The 20,225-nt window shown below is 50.7% G+C and overlaps 1 protein-coding gene across 1 annotated transcript; it reads left to right on the top strand.

The window, feature by feature from the left end:
• Positions 1–1,313: 1,313 nt before the first annotated feature.
• On the top strand, positions 1,314–12,008 carry LOC104406239 (disintegrin and metalloproteinase domain-containing protein 19-like; the record flags this gene model as incomplete). Its single annotated transcript, XM_010015169.1, has 13 exons — positions 1,314–1,491; positions 1,837–1,926; positions 2,251–2,446; positions 3,392–3,500; positions 4,004–4,208; positions 5,489–5,566; positions 6,809–6,917; positions 7,245–7,395; positions 8,093–8,183; positions 9,179–9,409; positions 9,713–9,876; positions 10,611–10,628; positions 11,858–12,008. Coding segments are annotated over 13 exons (1,672 nt in total), but the record flags the coding sequence as incomplete, so codon positions are not given.
• Between the last annotated feature and the right edge of the window lie 8,217 nt (positions 12,009–20,225).

Here is a 20,225-nt window from a genome sequence, read left to right as displayed (position 1 = left end):
ATGTTATATAGTTATGTATATATAAAAATATAGTTATATATTATATATTATATTTTATATATCCTTATTAAGTATCCCCCCCACATGGGGCTGGATGCAGACACAGTGATGCAAAGCAGCAGCAGGTGCTATAGCTCAGCTGTGCCCCTGCTCACCGCAGAGGCAAAGCTTTCTGAGCTGACACATCCTCCCTGAGTCATTTCTTCCTCCTTATTTCTGCTGAAATATGGTGGTTTTTCCCCACATGGGCAGGAAACACATTTTTGTCTTCAACCTGTCCCTGTTTGCACATTCATGTACCAGCTTATTGGGTGTATTTTGTTCACCTTCCCATAACTTGCTTGGACTTGCAGCGTGAGAGATTTCCCCTAGACATCAAAAACAGCTTTAGAAAAAGCCCTTTGTGTCATCTCAGAAATGTCTCATGTGAAATAAACCTCTTGTTTTCAGTGATAGTAGGAAATGAAACCAGCTCTGATGCAGGCAGAGGTGCCCAGCTCTTACTCTCTGCTTCCTCCTTCTCAGTACAGCATACAAAAAAAGCCACAAACTTGTGCAAAATGATGGAAGGAGCATGCTCAGAGCTCCAAAAATCACTGCTCCTTTTCAGCCCCATATGGGAACGGCCAGTTGGGTTGTGAGAGAAACGACCTTACATGTTGTAGGCTCTGATTTTAGTTAAGGTCTTGTGAATGATTCAATTTGAGGCTTTTATATATGTTTCTTTTCCCTATTTCTTCGATTTTTAAAACTACATTGGTCCATCTCAACCTCAGAGGTATTTAAATAGCCCCAAACGGGTATTTCCTATCAGAGATGACAGACACATGTTCAGCAGACATCCTGAGCAGATCATCACTGCAGATGTGCCTTGTGGTTAGAATGGGGGGGTTTGCAGCATCCCATGTGCAAGGGACCAAGGCACAAGGGTGTCACCTGCACCAACAAAAGCCTGTAAGCATGGGTGCTCCTGGGCTTTGAGGTGCAGACCATGGGGTCTCCAGTCTCCAAGGTTTCTCGATGGAGGTGGTGTAGAGCAGCTCTGATTGTCCACCCCATCCCTTTCCAGAGAGTATTTGGGTTCAGTGGTGTCCCAACTGATTAGTTGTTAGTTAGTTAGTCTGGTTGTTGTTGTGGTGCTCGTCTGTGAGAGTTGGGGTGGGAGATGTTCATGGTCTTCATGATTCTGGGTTCTGCTTTTGGAAGGGTTTGTGCTTGTTTGCCCATGTCCTAATATCCCAGTTCTAACTGTGGTTTTCCACCTTCTCCTGGTCCTGGTCCTCCTCCCTCCCCATCTATCTATCCCCTTGCAGACACCCCTTCCCTCGTGTGTTCAGCTCCTGCAGCAAGAGGCAGCTGGAGAACTACTTCCAGAAGGGAGGTGGGATGTGTCTCTTCAACCTGCCCGACACCAAGGACCTGGTGGTGGGACGGAAATGTGGCAATGGCTTTCTGGAGGAAGGAGAGGACTGTGACTGCGGGGAGGTGGAGGTACGGTGCTGGGTCTGCATCGCTTCCCTGCAGAGGCTTCTGCAGCTCAGCTCAGGGTGGCAGCACATGGACCATGTATTTCCAAAGGAAAGGAGTTTGCTGATCACCGCATGGACTCCATCCCAAGGGCTTTTCCCAGTCCCACCTTCCTAAACCCATTTGACTGGCCCTGACTTTCTTCTTGACTTTGTCCTAAATTGCTCAGTTCTTCCTCACCCCCCTGTGCCTCAGTGTCCCCAAATGAGAAGGGCAATGCTGTGATGGGTGGAGAAGGAATTGGGGGCAGCAACGGGGATGGGGTGGAATCACTGACCCTGGTGGTGTCGTCTTCTCCTCCCCACACAGGAGTGCACCAACCCGTGCTGCAACGCTCACAACTGCACACTGAAGGAGGGGGCCCAGTGTGCCCACGGTGACTGCTGCCAGAGCTGCAAGGTGAGACCTCCACCGTGCCCCCACCAGGACCACCCATGGGATGAGAAGGGAGATGCAGACTCCACCATTCCCTTGGGATTCGTGTGTTGCATGTCCATAAGGTCAAACCCCCCAGTGCCAAATGAGGGCTCCACAGGAGAGTCTCTGCTGGCTGCTTTGTGGCTGGGTCCTACTCAGGACATTTGCTTTATACCTTGACAGCCCCATATAGTCCCACAGAGGACATTATAGATGGTTTATGGTCCCAAGCTGTGCCAGGAGGCAGCAGCAATCCTACCTTGGCCTCTGATGTTCAGTGCTGATGTTTCTCTCCTCCCATGGCAGCTGAAGGTGGCTGGGACGATCTGCAGGGATGCAGCAGGATCCTGTGACCTCCCTGAATACTGCACGGGTGCCTCACCTTACTGCCCAGCCAACGTGTACCTGCTGGATGGCTCTTCCTGTGCCTATGGCGAGGCTTATTGCAACAACGGCATGTGCATGACCCACCACCAGCAGTGTGTCCAGCTCTGGGGACCAGGTGAGTCCCACCAGCCCCAGCCCTGCCTCCTCTCTGGAGCAAGAGCAACCTGGTCTTTGAAACAACCTGCTCTAGTGGAAGGTGTCCCTGCCCGTGGCAGGGGTTGGAGCTGGAGGAGCTTTAAGGTCCCTTCCAACACAAGCCACTCTTGGATTCTATGATTCTATGCTGCACATGATCCCTGTGCTGTGCCTGACTCCATACTCTGTAAGTGACCCCCATACTGTAGTGTAGCCCACAGACTACCTATGGCTTCAACACTGTGTGCAGCTTGTACCCTGCACAGACTGTGACTCCTGGCTTTCGTTAGCTCATATTCTGCATATGGGCCCCACATTGCCTACAGACCTTATACTGCACATGGCCCATAGGGGATGTGGCTCATAACCTGTAAATAGAATCATAGAATCATAGAATGGAAGAATGGGTTGGGTTGGAAAGGACCTTAAGATCACCTAGTTCCAAACCCCTGCCATGGGGAGGGACCCCTCCCACATGGCAGGATGCTTTGTATGGTTGTTACACACTTCATATATGTGGGTTTATGTATATATATATACACATACATAAATGTGTTGTGCAGTTGCAGGCTGCATACGGCTGCATATGGCCCCCATTCTACATACAATCCGCAGCTTATATGCCCTATCTGAGCTGCCAGTGTTCAAGGCCAGGTTGGACACAGGGGCTTGGAGCAACCTGCTCTAGTGGAAGGTGTCCCTGCCCGTGGCAGGGGTTGGAGCTGGAGGAGCTTTAAGGTCCCTCCCAACACAAACCAGCCTGGGATTCTTATGCTGTTCTTGGCCTGGCACCCGCAGCAGCAGCTCTGCAGGAGCCTTTTCCATGGTGTTTTCCCTCTCAGCATCCAGCTGCTGCTCCCAGTTTCAGTATTTCTCCCCACTGGCTGCGTTGCCCATCCCACATGGACCTTTCCTTCCTCTGTAGGTGCCTGGCCAGCCCCAGATGCCTGTTTCCAGGACGTAAACATGGCTGGTAACACCTACGGCAACTGTGGCAAAGACAGCCAAGGGCGCTACGTGAAATGTGACAAGAGGTGGGTGCAGTGCTGGCACCCATGGGTGCCCCATCTCCATCTCCTCCTCCTGCACCCTGTGAAGGGACTGGCAGGATCCTACCCCAATCTCCTGGCATCACCCCTTGGGCCAACTCCATTTTGGACCTGAGGAAGCCAGCAGGTCCTTCCTGGGCTCCATCACTGCAGGGAGGTTGTCCCACCACACATCACCTCTCAGCCCAGCCTGAAGGGAAAATCAAAGCCAGCATCAGCAGGGCGCTGTTTAGGGAGCACGTGCTCTCCAGCATTCCCAGTTTGACCAGGGATGTTAGAGGGACCCCCCTTGCCTGTTCCTTTCACCATTTCCCTGCGATGTCCATGATATCTAAGTCCTTTCTGAACCTGTTGAGACTCTTCCACCTAACCTAACATGGTCATAAATCAGAGGGACAGGAGCCAGCGGGCAATGGGGCAGATGGGGCAGGGAGGGTGAAGTGACTGGTACCCACATCTGTCCTCACCTCTCTGTGCCCTGCTCCTAGGGATGCCATGTGTGGCAAGATCCAGTGCCAGAGCTCAGCTAAGAAGCCCCAGGGGACCAACACTGTGTCCATCGACACCACCATCCGCTTCAACGGGCGGGAGGTGAAGTGCCGTGGTACCTACATGTACACTGCGAAGGATGATGAGGAAGACCTCTCTGACCCCGGGCTGGTGATGACAGGGACTAAATGTGGAGATGGGATGGTGAGTACTTCTTCCTAAGGCTTGGGGTCTCTTACAGATTGACATCTCCTTGGCTCGTATCCCAGCTCCAATGTGGATATTGGCTCTTCTCTGCATTACAGCCGGTCCATGGGATGTGGTTTCCTCCACACTTGCAGACATTTCCCTGGTGACATCTCAACCAGAGCATTTCTACACATCACCAGATGCTTGTGTGCAGGCCACCAAATTCTTCTCTCTGGCCTCCATGCTTCTTTACTGATTTCATGCATAATGGAGTGACCCCAACAAGAATTGCACGCCCCAGGGCTTGATGGATGAGGATTCCTTCTATGAATAAATAGTTTCCCAGGGGAAACCTTAGAGAATGTGTGTTAGGGAAGTGTTAAGGATCAAGTCAAGAGATCCAAACAGATGTTGTTAACTGAGTATTAGTCTCTTTTCCAGCTCCTGCATCTCCAAATACTTTACAGAGGCTCAATTCAGCTGAGAAAGGGCAGAAGACAGGTAGACAACACAGTAGCAGGGATGCGCACCAGACAGCCTTGGCCATGGAGATGAGCCCTTTGCTGTTTGGCAGTTTAATTGTGAAATCATCCTGGTTTGGGGTGGAAAGCCAAAATGTCAACATTTTCATGAGGAAGGATGGCTGGGTTTGAAATCCAGTGTTGTTTTGTCTTGGCTGGTGCCTGGGTTTTAGGGCTAGATGGGAAATGCCTTCTCCAGGAGCTGCCAGATGGATTGTCAAGGGAAGGGTGGGAGTGGTAGTGGCTGGTCTCCTCTGAGCTGTCCTGGATGACGGAATGTCAGAGGTTTCCTGGGCTGTGCTGAAAACTGGAGTGAAATGCACTGACCTGGCACAGTGTGATTTAACCAGCTGCATTTTGGATGCTGCAGAGGAACTCTTCATCAGGGACTGTAGTGATAGGACAAGGGCTGATGTGTTTAAACTTAAACAGGGGACGTTTAGGTTAGATGTAAGGAGGAAGTTCTTTACCGTGTGAGTGGTGAGGCACTGGAACAAGTTGCTCAAGGAAGTTGTGAATGCCCCATCCCTGGCAGTGTTCAAGGGCAGGTTGGACACAGGGGCTTGGAGCAACCTGCTCTAGTGGAAGGGGTGCCTGCCCGTTGTGAGGGGTTGGAACTGGATGATCTTAAGGTCCTTTCCAACCCAAACCAGTCTGGGATTCTATGATTCTACACTTTGCAATTGACAGCATCCTTCCAGAACATTCCCAGCTGTAGATCCCTGTCCTTCTCCTGGGTCTTTCTCTAACCACAGGTTCTTGGCTGTCCCTCAGGTTTGCAAGGATCGCCGGTGCCAGAATGCCTCCCTTTTTGAGCTGGAAAAGTGTGTTTCCCGGTGCAACGGCCATGGGGTGAGTTACTCCCTGAGACCTCCAGCAGGCTCCCGAGATGAGACACATTCTGAAGCAAAACCAAGTGTCTCCCATAGGGATGAGCCCTGCAATGCAAAGGGCATCTGCTTTTCATAGTTGTCTCATGCATCAGCTATGGGTGAGGCTGAGCTCGGAGCTTTGCTCACCCATGGCCAGGGTAGAGGAAGATCATTTGTGATGTAAGGACCATCTGCAAAACTTGGATCAGGGTCTAGCTTGAACTGGAGAGTCTTTAGTGCTTGGAGCAGGTGCTTGTTCCCTCTGAGAGCAAACAAGAGTTAGAAAGACAATTGGGACTGCAAAAAGGAGGGAAGTGGTTCAGTGAATAGGAAGAACCACTGTTGTCCAAAGCTTAAAGCCTACAGAGATTTGACCTCTGTAGGCGGCTTTGCCAAATAAGACAACAATAAAGTGCTGTAGAAGAATCACTGCTGGATTACGTAGAGAAATGTGATATGTAAACCACCCAAATTTACCCTTCCATTCTGCTCAGTGTTGTTAAGGCTCTTGGCTTGGATTCTCTGCTTCAGAAATGCTGTGGTTTAATGGGAGAGACCCTGAGGGGAAGATGTTTAACAAACCCCTGGCCTAACATAAAGTATTAAGGACATACAGCTTGTCCAGTCAAGCAGTGTGAAAGCTGAGGTTGTAAGATACCTGCCTTCAGGGTTTCTGCAAAGAGCAGGGAAATAAAAGTATCGTCAAGGAAACATCTCTGTACATCACAGTCACAGATTTGAGGGCAACCCAAGCACAATCCAGGTGATGTTCAAGGGGGGATTATTGACAGGGCCTAGGTTCCTTCAGCCTGGCTTCCTTCCACTGGCTGTCTGCTCTCACCCCCACCGTACGGACCATCATTCCCAACATAAGGATGTGGAGCTGCTGGAGCAAGTCCAGAGGAGGCCCCGGAGCTGCTGCGAGGGCTGGAGCAGCTCTGCTTTGGAGCCAGGCTGAGAGAGCTGGGCTGGGGCAGCTGGAGAAGAGAAGGCTCCTGAAGGGGACACCTTAGAGCAGCTCCAGGGCCTAAAGGGGCTCCAGGAAACCTGGAGAGGGGCTTTGGACAAGGAATGGAGGGACAGGACAAGGGGGAGATTGAGATGAGATCTTAGAAAGGTAGGAACTGGATGAGCTTTAAGGTCCCTTTCAGCCCAAACCACTCTGGGATTTATGACTTCCACACCTCCCTTGTGGTCTCCAACCCTTCTCTTCTCTCTGCAGGTCTGCAACAGCAACAAGAACTGTCACTGTGACGCTGGCTGGGCTCCCCCCTACTGTGAGAAGCCAGGCTTGGGTGGCAGCGTGGACAGTGGCCCTGTGCAGCGCGACAGTGAGTTGGAACTCCATCTGGTGCCTTGTGACACTGGTGGGGCTGGAGCAGTGCCATGAGAGAGGCAAATGGGGTGATAAAGCTGCTGACAGCTCTGCTCCCAGACGTGCTGGTTTGGGTCTATTCAGCAGACATTCAGTGCCCAGCTTGGTGGCCACCCATCAGAGACCACCGGACGGTTCTGCTCTCTTTTTGGTGGTTGATCAACAATGATGTCTCTAGTTTGGGTGGCTGAGAATGGGCAGATGGGACCAACGTTTCCACTGAGTGAAGCCAGAGGTGAAGTCTCTCCCAGCCCCACACTCTTCTTTGTGTTTTCCCTGCCAGACCATGAAGCCATCTTAATAACCCTTCTGCTCATCTTCCTGCTCTTCCTCCCGGCCCTGATGGTCATCATCTACTTCTGGTACCGGCGGGAGAACTCGCTCCTGAATAAATGGATAAAGGAGATAAGGAGGAGGAGCCGGGAGACACACAGGTGGGTCCGAATGCCTCCTAATTCCCTTCTCTCTTGAGGACCCAGTGAGACAGAAACCTTGTTTTCTTGCCTCTGGCAGCACCCAGCCTGGTAGGAATGGTTGAGACCTGGTTTGAGATATGAAGAGATCTCTCCTGGGAAAACCGGAGGCTCTCAGCTTTTCCCTGAGCACAGATCAGGGATGGTCCCATGGACAGGACAACCTCAGAGTGTGACGATGAAGGTGGCCTGGTACTGAGGAGCTTTCTTTCCATCTTCTCCTAGCAGGCTGCAAGAACTGGAGGGGCTCTAAAGAAGCACTGAATTTAGATATTCTCATTTTGTGAGAGTGTCTAAACAACCTGCTTTAGTGGAAGGTGTCCCTGCCTGTGGCAGGGGGTTGGAACTGGTCCCTTCCAACCCAAACCAGCCTGTGATTCTATGTCTTTATGATTGTTTCACCCTCCAGTACAGGTACAGACACACACGTACCTCAGAACCCCTGCAATAGCCTGAGAAGACCAAGCAACCACCTTCATCACCCTCTGTATCTCAAGACAGACTTGTCATCCCTGCTCACCCAGTGCTTATCCCTTAGTGTCATGGTTTAGTGGTGGACTGGGCAGTGCTGGGGTGAAGGTTTGACTTGATGATCTTAAAAGTCTTTTCCAACCCAGCTGATTCTATGATTCTGATTTGCATTTGTGATCCTGAGCAGGAACAGAACCGTCGGTCGGAAGTCAACCAGTGGCCATCCCAAAGCTGCTTTCACCTTGAGGAACATTTCCACCTCCAGCCATACTAGTAAAGTAAGTTATAAATCACCTTCCACGTTTGTTTTCCCTCCCTGGCACTTTATGCTTGTGGGTGATCACATCTACCTCTGGCAACTGGGCAAGCAACTGGTGCTCGTTGATGGTTATGTGTTGTGTCTACACTGTGAACCCTCGGTCAGTACTACACATCCCTCCTAAAAGTGAGTCTGTTGAGCTCTGCCTGCTCAGAAAGACCCTGGTGATTGCCAGGAGCCTCAGCTGGCAAGTTGCCCATCACGACAGCAAAGCTTAGCAAGGGCTGTGCAACCCCCCTGATGACTTTATGTTGGGCTTCTTGGAGACAGAGGTTTCTGCTGTGTTTGTGTCAGCTCTGCTGAGCCTGGGATGGGTAATTCCGGGCCTGAATTTGGGAAGAATTGAGGTTTTTTGAGCATGGCCACAGTGGTTGAGAGCAGGGCAGATGTCTTCTCTCTTCATTCGGGACTGGAGTGATAGGACAAGGGGTAATGGGTTGAAACTGAAACAGGGGAAGTTCAGGTTAGAGATAAGGCAGAAGCTCTTCCCTGTGAGGGTGCTGAGGCGCTGGCACAGGGTGCCCAGAGAAGTGGTAAATGCTCCATCCCTGGCAGAGTTCAAGGCCAGGTTAGACAGAGCCTTGGGAGACATGGTCTAGTGTGAAGTGTCCGGGCCCAAGGCAGGGGATGGGAGCTGGATCTCAAGGTCCTTTCCAACCCAAACCATTCGATGATTCTGTCTGTGGAAACGGATTCAGCAGAGCTGACCCTGCTCCAGGTGTCCTGGGACCAGCACCTTTCCCATCCCTGTATGCTCTCATATAGTCATCAGGAGCAAACATGGACAGTGTTTGGGCTGGATGGTGAAAGTGGTGTTCCCAGAAAGTGAATAAATACCCAGTGCTCCTCCTGCTGCTCCCTATCACCAGACTGTGAGGGAACATCTGCTGTCCAGCACCCAGGAGAACTCACCTAAGGATTTTCTCCATGCTTCTTCTTTTCTCATCCCTGCAGGCCACACGGGCCACGTTCCCCTCCAGACCCAGCTCTCAGCCTGTCAACATTGTCCACCCTCTTCGCCCAGCTCCTCACTCCATCCCCCTGCGCCCAAGAGACCCCAAACCTGCCAGGCCACCACCTCCAGTCTGCAGATCACCCATGGTGCCCACCAAAGCAGCTGTGTCCCAGGCTAAGCTGCCACCTCCAAAGAGACCTCTTCCCTGCAGCCCCATGAGGACCCCACTGGTGAGCTTTGGCTGTATTTTCCTTCTGGACTCATAGAAATTCCATGGGTTTTGGCTGCCTGTGGCTCTTTTGGGTTGGGCACTGTTAAGGAGCTGTCATACCAACCCTAAGAGATGAACCTGTTGTGATGATGAAGAAAGCTCATCAGATGAGAGTATTAAAATGAGAACATTTTAAGGTAGTTTGGGTGTTATTGGATGCTTTGAAGCATCTCAGCTCAGCAGCAGAGCAGAGAGGTTTGGAGGAGGTCACTGGTTGCTCCTCTAAGGATGTTGTCTCTTTCCATGCACTTTGTGATCCCAGGTCGCCCCAAAGCATCAGCCACCCCGTCGGCCGTTGCCTGGATGTCCTCTTATGGCCAAAGAGCTGCCTCCTGCACATGGACAGACCCTGCTGGTCATGGTCCCTCCTACCAACTTCAAGATGTCGGGTACAAGTGCCATGAGCCACCCCACGAGGCCATTAAAGTAAGTTAAGGGAGGAGTTGAGCTGTTTCCCACCACTGCAGGTGGACACAGAGGGGCGTCTTATGGGTTGTGTCCAGGTGGGACATCCCAAATGTCACTGTGATGTGCTCTGCTCTGCCCCTTTTGGTGTCTTCACTGTGGCCTGGGTTTCTCCTGCTCCTCTCCACTATGGCTGGTGCACACAGGACAGGGTGCTGAGGAGCAGGTGCTCTGGGGTATGTGGGTTTGTTCTCTGGACCTACAAAGGAGCAAAAAGCCAACCAAATTCAGGGAAACTGGCCTGTGGGCCATTGTGGATCTCTGGACTGGGGTATTTGTGGACAAAGGTAAGAAGGAAATCAGAAGACATGCCAAATTCTACCTGAGGAGTAACTATAACCGAAGTATGTGTCCAGATGGGGTTGTTGTGTGCATAGACAGTCCTGTGCCCATGCTCCTTCCTGCATGGGGCAGGAGAAGAGCCTGCCCAACCAAGCCAGAGACCTGCACGTGCCCAGGCTCTGCAGCCGTGCCTCCACCAGGCAGGACCCCATAGTGTTTGGCCAAGGTTGGCCAACAATGACCAAGGTTGGGACTTTGGGTCTTATAAAGTCCTGATGGGTTGAGGGAGATGCTGTCTTTTGGGGGTGCACGTGGCCTCCCATCTCATCATGGAGGGAGCTGTTGCTGTTCTGCTGGGGGACACTGGGGTGAAGGGATGGACATTGATGGTCTTTCTTCTTTCCCCCCTGCAGGCCGATGCCACCTCAAAGGTAAGTCACAGACACCCTGCAGGGCCATGGGGACTGCTGGTGGGGGCATGGCCTTTGGTTAAGCAGTGGAATGGGAACCAGGATACTGGGGATTAAATACCAGCCTTCCCAGAGGCTCTTAGATGGGCAGGACGTAGCCCCTCTTGGCACCCCAGCAAAGGGTCCAAAACATGGAGAGAGGGTTTTCCAGTTTGGAGCTGGGAGATTAAGTCCAAGTCCTTTACAATATCACTACAACCTTCAACTCAACTCTTGCTGTACTGCTGAATCCTCTGGATACGGGTCAGCGGAGCCTCAAGGGATCACACTTGCATCCACTCCTGTTAGCCAGGCTTGTGGGATGTATCCGGCCATGGAGAGCAGGCACCATGCTGAACTCAAGCTGACCCTCATCTCCAGACAGTCTCAATGACTGCTTTGACCCTCCTGCACTGTTTTAGGTTCACATGCCTTTGCAGTTGCCACCACAAAGAGGCTGAACATGCCCCAACATTTCTCAGTGTAACTCAACCCCTGTAGCTCATCTCTTCCAGCAGACAAAACAGGCTTGTTCTGTGGTCCATATCAGGTGTTGATTTGGTGATGTCTCTTGGTGGTGCTGTAACAACAGGACAAGGAGTGATGGGTTTAAACTGAAATGGGAAGTTCAGGGTAGATCTAAGGCAGAAGCTGTACCCTGTGAGGGTGCTGAGGCGCTGGCACAGGGTGCCCAGAGAAGCTGTGGCTGCCCCATCCCTGGCAGTGTTCAAGGCCAGGTTGGACACAGGGGCTTGGAGCAACCTGCTCTAGTGGAAGGTGTCCCTGCCCGTGGCAGGGGTTGGAGCTAGAGGAGCTTTAAGGTCCCTCCCAACCCAAACCATTCTGTGATTCTATACCACCTTGGCTGTACTTAGGAAGCCAAGAGCAAATAACCCCTTGGGGGACATCACTCCATAGCTGGTGGGCTCCCAGTTCTCACTGCTGGTTGCTGCCTGGTGTCACCATGCGCTTTGGTGGACTCCTGTGTCCTATCAGGGTTTTGAGGGTAGGTCAAGGGAAAACTCTTGAAAACAATACAATTTGGGGTTGAATCTTTGAGAGGGGTGACAGTCCCATGTCCCCTCTGGTCTCAGGGGCAGCAGCCATGAGCTGCTTCCCTGAGCTGTGGAAGGATGGTGGTGGTGGAGGTGGTGGATGCTTGTTCTCTGCACTCAAATGAGTTGTCTCCTTTGTCTTTCTTCTTGCCCCAGGCCAGTCCCAGCCATCAAAGTCCAATCAACCTCCTTCCCCTTGAAGAAGTGACAAACCAAGGACACCTTAAGCCCATCCTTCCTGAGCTGGCTCTCCTGATTTGCACTGCTGCTGGCGACAGGGGTCTTATTCCTCTCTTGATTTATTTGTCTTTTGATACCAGAGGACTATTTTTATAAGACAGAATATGTATTCAGCACAAAAACTGTAGTTTTGGTGGGGGGAGGAGAGGGGAAACTGGTACCATGATGTAACTGAAGGGTTGGGGTGGGTTGGTGGTGGGGTTATACCATGATGGAGACCCCACCACAGCTCTGGCCAATTTACTCCCCAGCTTTAGTTTCTTCTTGACATTGCACATGGGCTGGGATGGGGTGAACATCCAACACTGACAACAGTGGCAGGAAAGCCTTGTAATATCCTTCTAGCTACCTCCTCCTTCTCCTCCAGGCCTGGTGAGACACCACCATCCCCCATGCCACCAGAGTTCAATGCTGGGCATTGTCTCCGGGGAGACATTTGCCATCAGAGCAAAATGATTTCCAGTTTGGACTGTGCCATACAATGTGCTGGGACATTCCCATGAAGGATCCACGTTCTCAGGCTCCTCCTGGCCTCCTGCCTGGTTGCACAAGAAACAACAGTGACAATCGTGGGCTCGTACCTGGATGGAGAAGCTCTATGAGAAGCAGTTCAAAGTCCAAAGTGCTGGTGGCAGCTGGTTACCAGGGTGCTATCAAGGGGGCTCAGGAGCCCCCCATAAACATTGTGTACTCCCCACTCATGGGGCAAGCCAAGCAGTGGCTCTGTGAGCTGCTCACACTCTGCTCTCCAAAGGGGGAAGGAGCCACAAGCCGGGAACAAGAGCAGGGAGACCTCCTGCCTGCGCCATTGGCTTTGCCAAAAGGCCTTGGCCAAGCCATTGCATTTCTCTGTGCCTCAGTTTCCCCCCTGTCTGTAATAGGGGGGTGATACCTACCTCACAGGGGTGTTGTGAGGTTTAACAAACTCATGTCTTGAAAGGGCTTTTACAATCCTCAGATGAAAGGTGCTGTTGACCCGCACAGTGTTTTACCGTCCTGTGACTTGACACGCGGCTCTGTCAGGGGCTGAAGTGAGAACAAAGGCTTTGTACAGTCCCCTGGCTCCTCTGTCTCTTCTCTTGCCCAGAACTTACACCAGCCTTTAGACACCAAGGTCTCTGGGTGTCCAACCACACCGGTGCACACAGGTCCCTGGAGACCACTCTGTTAGCCCTCAAACCTGGGATGGTTGGTCCAATTGGTCAACTTCCCTGGGGTGGATCCCCTCTGACCTGGGATAGATCTTCCTGAGATGCGTCCAGCCAATGTAAAGGTTGTTCACGGTGCAGGCTCAGGGACAACCCTCAGGAAACTCTTGTGGTGTTTCATGATGCCCAGTGTTAAAAATGGGGCTGCTGATGCAGGATGTGGCTATGACCACCTTAACCTAAGCTTCCCTTAACTCTCTTATGACCAGGCTTTGCTTCAAAGTCTTTGGTCAATCACAAGGGTCTTCCCTGAAGCATCTCTGATACCTCCGTATCTTGCTTGGTTGCTGGATACCCAGGCTGGATCTGGGATCCAGCATCTCCTCTGATAACAAGTCAGAAAATCAGAGTCATTTAGGTTGAAAGGGACCTCTTGAGATCCTCCTCAGGTGACCTCCAGAGAACGATATAAATGAACTGGTCCTTAAACCTTCCCAAGGTCCCATTCTTTTTAGTGGTTTCCCTTCTGACATGGTCAGACTTGAGGAGGAGCCTCCAGAGCTCCTGGAGAGGGGAAACCTTATTTCTTGCCTATGAATGCCTTCCCTTCTACAGTCCAGTATAGGTGTCAACAGAGGGTTAAACAGTTGGAGAGGGTTTGGAGAAGTCACTGATGATGAAGTGCTTGGAAGAAACTTTTCCCAATGATTTGGACCATTTAACTTAATGACAAAGTGAGGGATGACAGCACAGCACTCAAAAACCCACCTTTCTGTGACACCACCAATTGAATGACCACATCAAGCTGATGCAATGTCCCTGGGCTTGGATTCTTGCCCATTGCTGTCACTTACCTGGCCATCGCACCCCCTTTTGTCCCCCCTTGTTGCCAGTGGGGAGAGATGGGGAATCTACCCTTTGCAATTATACAAGAGAGCAGAGCAAGGACATTCACACTGGGGGCTAAATTTGGACTATTCAGGCTAGAAAGGAATTGACAGAATCCCCAGTTTCTGGTCTTCGGGGTCCTGCAAAGATGTACTGGTTTAATCACCATCCCTGGAAGTGTAGACAAGGCCCTCGGTGCCACGGGTTAGTGGTGGCCTTGGCAGTGCTGGAGTAAAGGTTGGACTTGGTGATCTTGAAGGTCTTTTCCAACCTACTTGATTCTATGATTCTGTTCTAAGACGCTGCTCACCAGCACAGTGAGTACTCAAAGATGGTTTTGCCCTTCTCAAAGCCCATTTCTCTGCCTGGGAGATGTCCTTGCATGTACCAGGGGGTTTTTCTTGAGGCAGATTAGCTTTGCTATGGCACAGAATGACCCATCACATCCCTTTTCCTCAGGCTGAGCACCAGTGCTGAGAAGAGCCCTCCAACATGCCCAGCCCAGCTCCTCTGCCCTTGGGCTGCAAGCTGGCCCCCTGCTTGGAGCAGAGGGTGGAATTTAGGGGTGAAGCACAACGGTCTGTTTGCTGGCTTTGTCTAACCTGAGATGGGCACAGGGAGCGGATATGGATGATGAGCATCCTGATGTATCCACAAGTTTAAGATGTGTGTGGGGTCCATGATATGGGCAGGACTTGAGGCTTTGAAGATGCTCTAAGGACTGGACTGGAGCAGCTCTGCTCTGGAGCCAGGCTGAGAGAGCTGGGCTGGGGCAGCTGGAGAAGAGAAGGCTCCTGAAGGGGACACCTTAGAGCAGCTCCAGGGCCTAAAGGGGCTCCAGGAGACCTGGAGAGGGGCTTTGGACAAGGGATGGAGGGACAGGCCAAGGGGAATGGCTTGAACCTGCCAGAGGAGAGATTGAGATGAGCTCTTGGGCAGAAGCTCTTCCCTGGGAGGGTGCTGAGGCGCTGGCACAGGGTGCCCAGAGAAGCTGTGGCTGCCCCATCCCTGGCAGTGTTCAAGGCCAGGTTGGGCACAGGGGCTTGGAGCAACCTGCTCTAGTGGAAGGTGTCCCTGCCCGTGGCAGGGGTTGGGACTGGATGGGATTTAAGGTCGTTCCAACACAAACCACTCTGGGATTCTGGGATTGTATCAAATCAAGGTTTGGGTGCCCGGCTGACACCAGATGGCAGCAGATGACCATGAAATCCTCTGCTCAGTCTTAACCGCTGGATTGCTGCCGGGATTTCTAGGGACCAGACCCTCAAGTCCTTGACCTTTCTCCCCTGCCTCATCATCTGCAAATCCATTAAAAGGATGAGTTGGGCATGAAGGCTCCCGAGTACCTCTCATGACTCGTTGAGCTTTCAGCCCATCCAAGTGAACCTTTCCCCATTATAAGGGGGTCTGCTGCCAGTTTGGGTATCTTTGGAAAGAGATAGTAGGAGACCTGAAAAACTGAAGCCTTTCACCATGTCTTCAGCACCAAAGGCACCTTCTTGGCTAATGGAGTCTTGCTCAGGCAGCATGTGCTTGGTGAAGGGGAAAGGGGAAAGCTCCCCTGTGGTGGTCCTGTGCCTTGGTTCCCCTCAGTTTGTGAAATGGAGCCATCGGTCCTTCATCTATCCCACTTGTGCCCTGTCCTGCCCAGTCACCCTGGGGAGCAACAGCCACAGCAAGAGGCCAGATCTTGCCCCACAGCATCTCCACGGGCTTCTACCCTGCTTGGTGTCTGCAGGGTTTCCAAGGGATGAAGCGGGACACGAAGAAGAGCTGGTCAATGGAGGGGACAGGGGATTGATCCCAGTGGTTGAGTGGCTTCCAGTGAGATTCAGATGTTGGGGGGTTTTTCTGTGGAAGTTACCTTAGGACAAGAAGCATCCTCCTTGGCTCCAGGGACCTGCATTTGGAGGTGCATCAAGTTTGCACTGGGTTTGCTGCGGGTGTCGTGGCATCAGGCAGGTTCTGCCCCTGGGATGCGGCACGAGGTGACAAACATAACATGTAAAACCATCTTCTTTCTGGTTTTCTCATCTAAAGCTGCATCCTAGGGTGGGAGAGAGAAGGGGGGTGGACACCTGAACTGGGACCACATGGCTTCAGATACACAGGCACATGTACAGAGCCAAAGGGGAAAGGAAAGAGGGGAAAGAAAAGGCAGTGGAGCGGCTAATGAAGAACAGGCTCCTGCAGCCAAGGAAGTTGAAACATTCATCATCTTTCAGGGCCGTTCTTTCCTTGTACTGTATTTGTCTTTGGCAGAAGACAATTGTTCTCTCCACTCGCTCCTGCTGTTCAGAGGCTGAAAGCTCTCTCCTTGGAGCCAGGAATGGTCCCATCACAAACGGAAGTATAAAGCACAGCTTGATTTTAATTCGCTGCATCAACATCTCTATATACAGAGAGAGGTGGAAATACATCTGTAATATCACACACACGCACGCTGAAGGCTGGGGTCCTGTTGAGTGCTGTCACTGAAGTGTTGCCTAAAGCTGATGTCTTATCTCTCTCGTTTCCAAGTGTTTCTTAAAGAAAAGTGTCTTTCAAGTCCCATTGCTGTGAAGTACAAAGCGAAGTTGGAGATGGAGCACTTTTGTGGCAGCGGTGTCAAAGCAGGAGGCAGCTCTCCCTCTCCAACTTTCTGCTTTAAATCCTTGCTTGGAGAAACAAATGAAGAAATCAGAGCAAGTTTGGACAATATTTGGAGCTGAAGAGAAGCCCTGTTCTGTGATGATGCATCTTGGTGCAAAGACACTGTTTCTGCCATCCACTGTGGTTTGAAGAACAGCCGTAAGTGGAGGAAGGTTGTACCTGGGTGTCAGAGAGTGTGTGCAATGCGCCTGTTTTGGTCCTAGGTGCTCAGATGAGATTGAGATGAGCTCTTGGGCAGAAGCTCTTCCCTGTGAGGGTGCTGAGGCGCTGGCACAGGGTGCCCAGAGAAGCTGTGGCTGCCCCATCCCTGGCAGTGTTCAAGGCCAGGTTGGACACAGGGGCTTGGAGCAACCTGCTCTAGTGGAAGGTGTCCCTGCCCGGGGCAGGGGTTGGAGCTGGAGGAGCTTTAAGGTCCTTTCCAACCCAAACCACTCTGGGATTCTGTGATTCTATGAATTAGGAAGTTGGAGAGTGTAGAAATGGAGGTTGAGACACCACAGTGTGGCTTTAAACACACTGTGTGAGACCCCTCTTTTCAGTGGATGAGATCTGTAAGTGAAGGAGAAGCTGTTCTGGCCTGATTAGCAAAGACAAACCAAATCACTGCCTTGAGACACACATCTCGAGGCTTCCTTTACACAGTGGCCACTGATAATATGCTGTGAGATGTTTGCAGAGGACAATCATGACTGGCCTGACCCTAGACTAGGGAGTGAATAAGGCTGATGGTGCACAAAAGAATGGCTGAGTTTGCTGTCACTCTCCCAGCCCACACTGAAGGTCAGGATGTTGCTCACCAACCGTCCTACTTGGACAGGGAAAGCTGGTGGGACTCTTGCTCAGGGACAGAAGGCTGTTTATTGCTATTGCTGCCACTGCTTTGATACCCAAAGCTGCTTTAAAGAGGTATAAGATGATATTTTTGTCATAAAAAGATCATTTTATCTTTATTGGGTTTGCATAGAAATAAATAAAGAAGCTGTTTTGGTCCAAAGTAACCTGTGACAGAAGGACTTCATGCTCTTTGTGATCCCTAGATTTGCAGAGCAAGGAGCTTTGGGCATGTCTGTGCTCATAGATTGAAATGTGCTTGGGAATGTTTTGGGGTCCTGAGGCCAATGACACGGAGCAGTCTGAATGTGTGTTATTAAACTCTCCTGTCTTCAAAACAAAGTGGCCATCAGCAAACTGTCTGCAGGGATGATTCATGGACCATGCAAGTGACTGACCTGTCCAAGAATCATATGGAGCTTTGTGCTAAGGCCAAACATGTGTCAGGATGGACTGAGCTTGAGTTCAGTCCACTGTTCAGTTCACGAGTTCAGGCACAGCTCTTGGGACTAGGCTGAGAAGGAATGTATTTCATCTCTGGCTCTCCTCAACCAAGGATGGTCCATTTTTCTCTCCTGCTTCTGGCTGTGGTTGGTAGGAAATGGGTGAAGACAAAAGAAGAGAGTCCATAAGTCGTCTTAGACAACATCAGTGCAAAAGGACTGATCTAAGATGTACTTTGAATTGCGTAGATGAGGAGCTCCTGGTGCCATCATCCACCTCCATTGTGAGAAGCCAGTTATTCCTGTGGTCAGTGATGTATATGAGGAACAAGGAAATGTAGCACCCTTGCAAGGCCCTTTTCATTTATGAATAGTCACCATTCCCAGATGGATCAACTTGATACAGCTTTTGGTCTCATTTCCTAGCAAGGTGTGAATTTACCCTTTTGGATCCATAGTGAGCTTCTGCTAACATGAAGAAGGGCATAAAGCACAAAGGAAGGGAAAGGTAAGAGTTTATAGCTGCAGGACAGGACTTGACGTGGTAGGACTGAAATAAAGGGTCTCCAGAGCCTCTTGATGGGTTGCCTCACCAAGACCGGTCATACTCTGCAAAGGTCTCCAGCCATAGATACATGTGTTGGAGCAGGACCTCAGATGAGTATATACATCAGGTCAATCACACAGGAGAGGAGGTACAGGTTGTCATCAAGGGAACACGTGACAGAAAGCACATGGTCTCCACTGAACCTGAGGTCCAGAATCCAACCTGCCAAGCCATTCATGGCTTTTCTTGGTGAATCCAAACTGAGCCAAGTTTGGATGAGCAGCCTAATTGTCTCCAGGGCATAAAACCAGAGGAAGCTTTTCCAACTGTTCTTTCTTCTGCTTCATTTTGTTGGGTTTTCTCCACTTTCTTGCCCTTTCCAGAAAGAAAAGCCACGACTGCAAGACAAGGTTTAGTTGTTCTTTGAGTTTCAAATCATTCCTGGCATGATTTGTTCACCACATTCTCCCCAACGGAGCCTTTTCCAGGAGGGTTTTGCATGTTTGAAGCTTTGTATTACAAGCATCAAGGTATTATCATCCATTCTTGTGCCTTCTCTCCACAGGACTCTGTTCCCAGGCATTTTATTATCATCAGTTTGGTCTTTGCATGGTTTTGGTTTTATACCAGCAGTGAAAATAGCTGATTTCCTTTTGATGTTCCCATGCATGGAGCTCTCTTTTATTTTCTTCCTTTTTTAGAGCAGAAGCAGAAGAAACTCAGTTTAAACAAGGTACAGAAAGCTCTCAAAGCACAGTCTTCATCAAGTCAGCTTTGCCTTCAGTGTTCTTCCAGCTCAGCTCTGAACCACTCCCCAAACCTGGCTGTTAATGACAAAGGAAAATCAGTGATGGCACACTCTGAAATCCTTGACATGAATGACATGAATGACAATTCAATCCATGAATGACATGCACAATACTTCCAAAAACCCCACTAGACACTTGGCTGAAGAACTTTCTCCGTTGACCTTCAAACCCCACATTGTTTTTTGAGATGGGAAATGCTTTATTCTGCTCTGTCTTGTTAGAGAGCAGGTCCTACAGTATAACTAAATGAGCTCTGTTGTAGGAGGTCAGGATCTTCTCCAGGACTTGCAGAGCTGTGACTACCATCCCAAACATCCAGATGATGCTGTCCCTTTCCTATGGCAGGGATTGAGGATGAAGAGCACAGGTACAATTGGTATGACTGCCCTTTTGGATGTCCATGTGCTAGATCTCCATCAATATTCAGGTAAAATCTTGGTGTAAAAAGAGCTTTGAGACCTCCTGGCCCTTTTCTTCCTGTTAAATAGTGTTGGTAGCTTCACACCTGGCTTGAACTGTGCTACCTGGACCTTCTAAACATGCAGAGAGCAGAGGTCATTGGAGGTCTCTCACACAGAGCTTGCAATGCTGGTGTGTCCTTGAGAGCCAGGGAATGACCATGGGGTTGCTGGCAACCACCCCAGAGCAAACCTCTCTTGGCTTGCAGAATGTGAATTTCCTCCATTCCCAAGAATAGCAAAGGTGCTGGTTGGAAAAGACCTGGAGCATCTGCTCAGGGCTTTCCCTCTTTTCCTTTCCAGGAAAAGGCTGGTGGTGATGGCTCTTATGTCTGGTCAACTCTAACATCCCTGCCAGCTCCAACAAGGGAGTCTTATAAAACCTGGTCTGCGCTGGACAGACAAGTCCCGTGCTGAGTAAGAGCCAGTCCCTCCTTGTAAGACTCCTCAGGGCCCCTTTCAGCCCCTGTCCCCTGGGTAACAGTTGTATGTACATGTGTGTGGGTTA

This window comes from Nestor notabilis, unplaced genomic scaffold (genome assembly GCF_000696875.1).
Source record: "Nestor notabilis isolate BGI_N333 unplaced genomic scaffold, ASM69687v1 scaffold4050, whole genome shotgun sequence".
NCBI classification, from domain to species: Eukaryota; Metazoa; Chordata; class Aves; order Psittaciformes; family Psittacidae; genus Nestor; species Nestor notabilis.
This window is presented reverse-complemented; position numbering and strand designations above follow the sequence as displayed.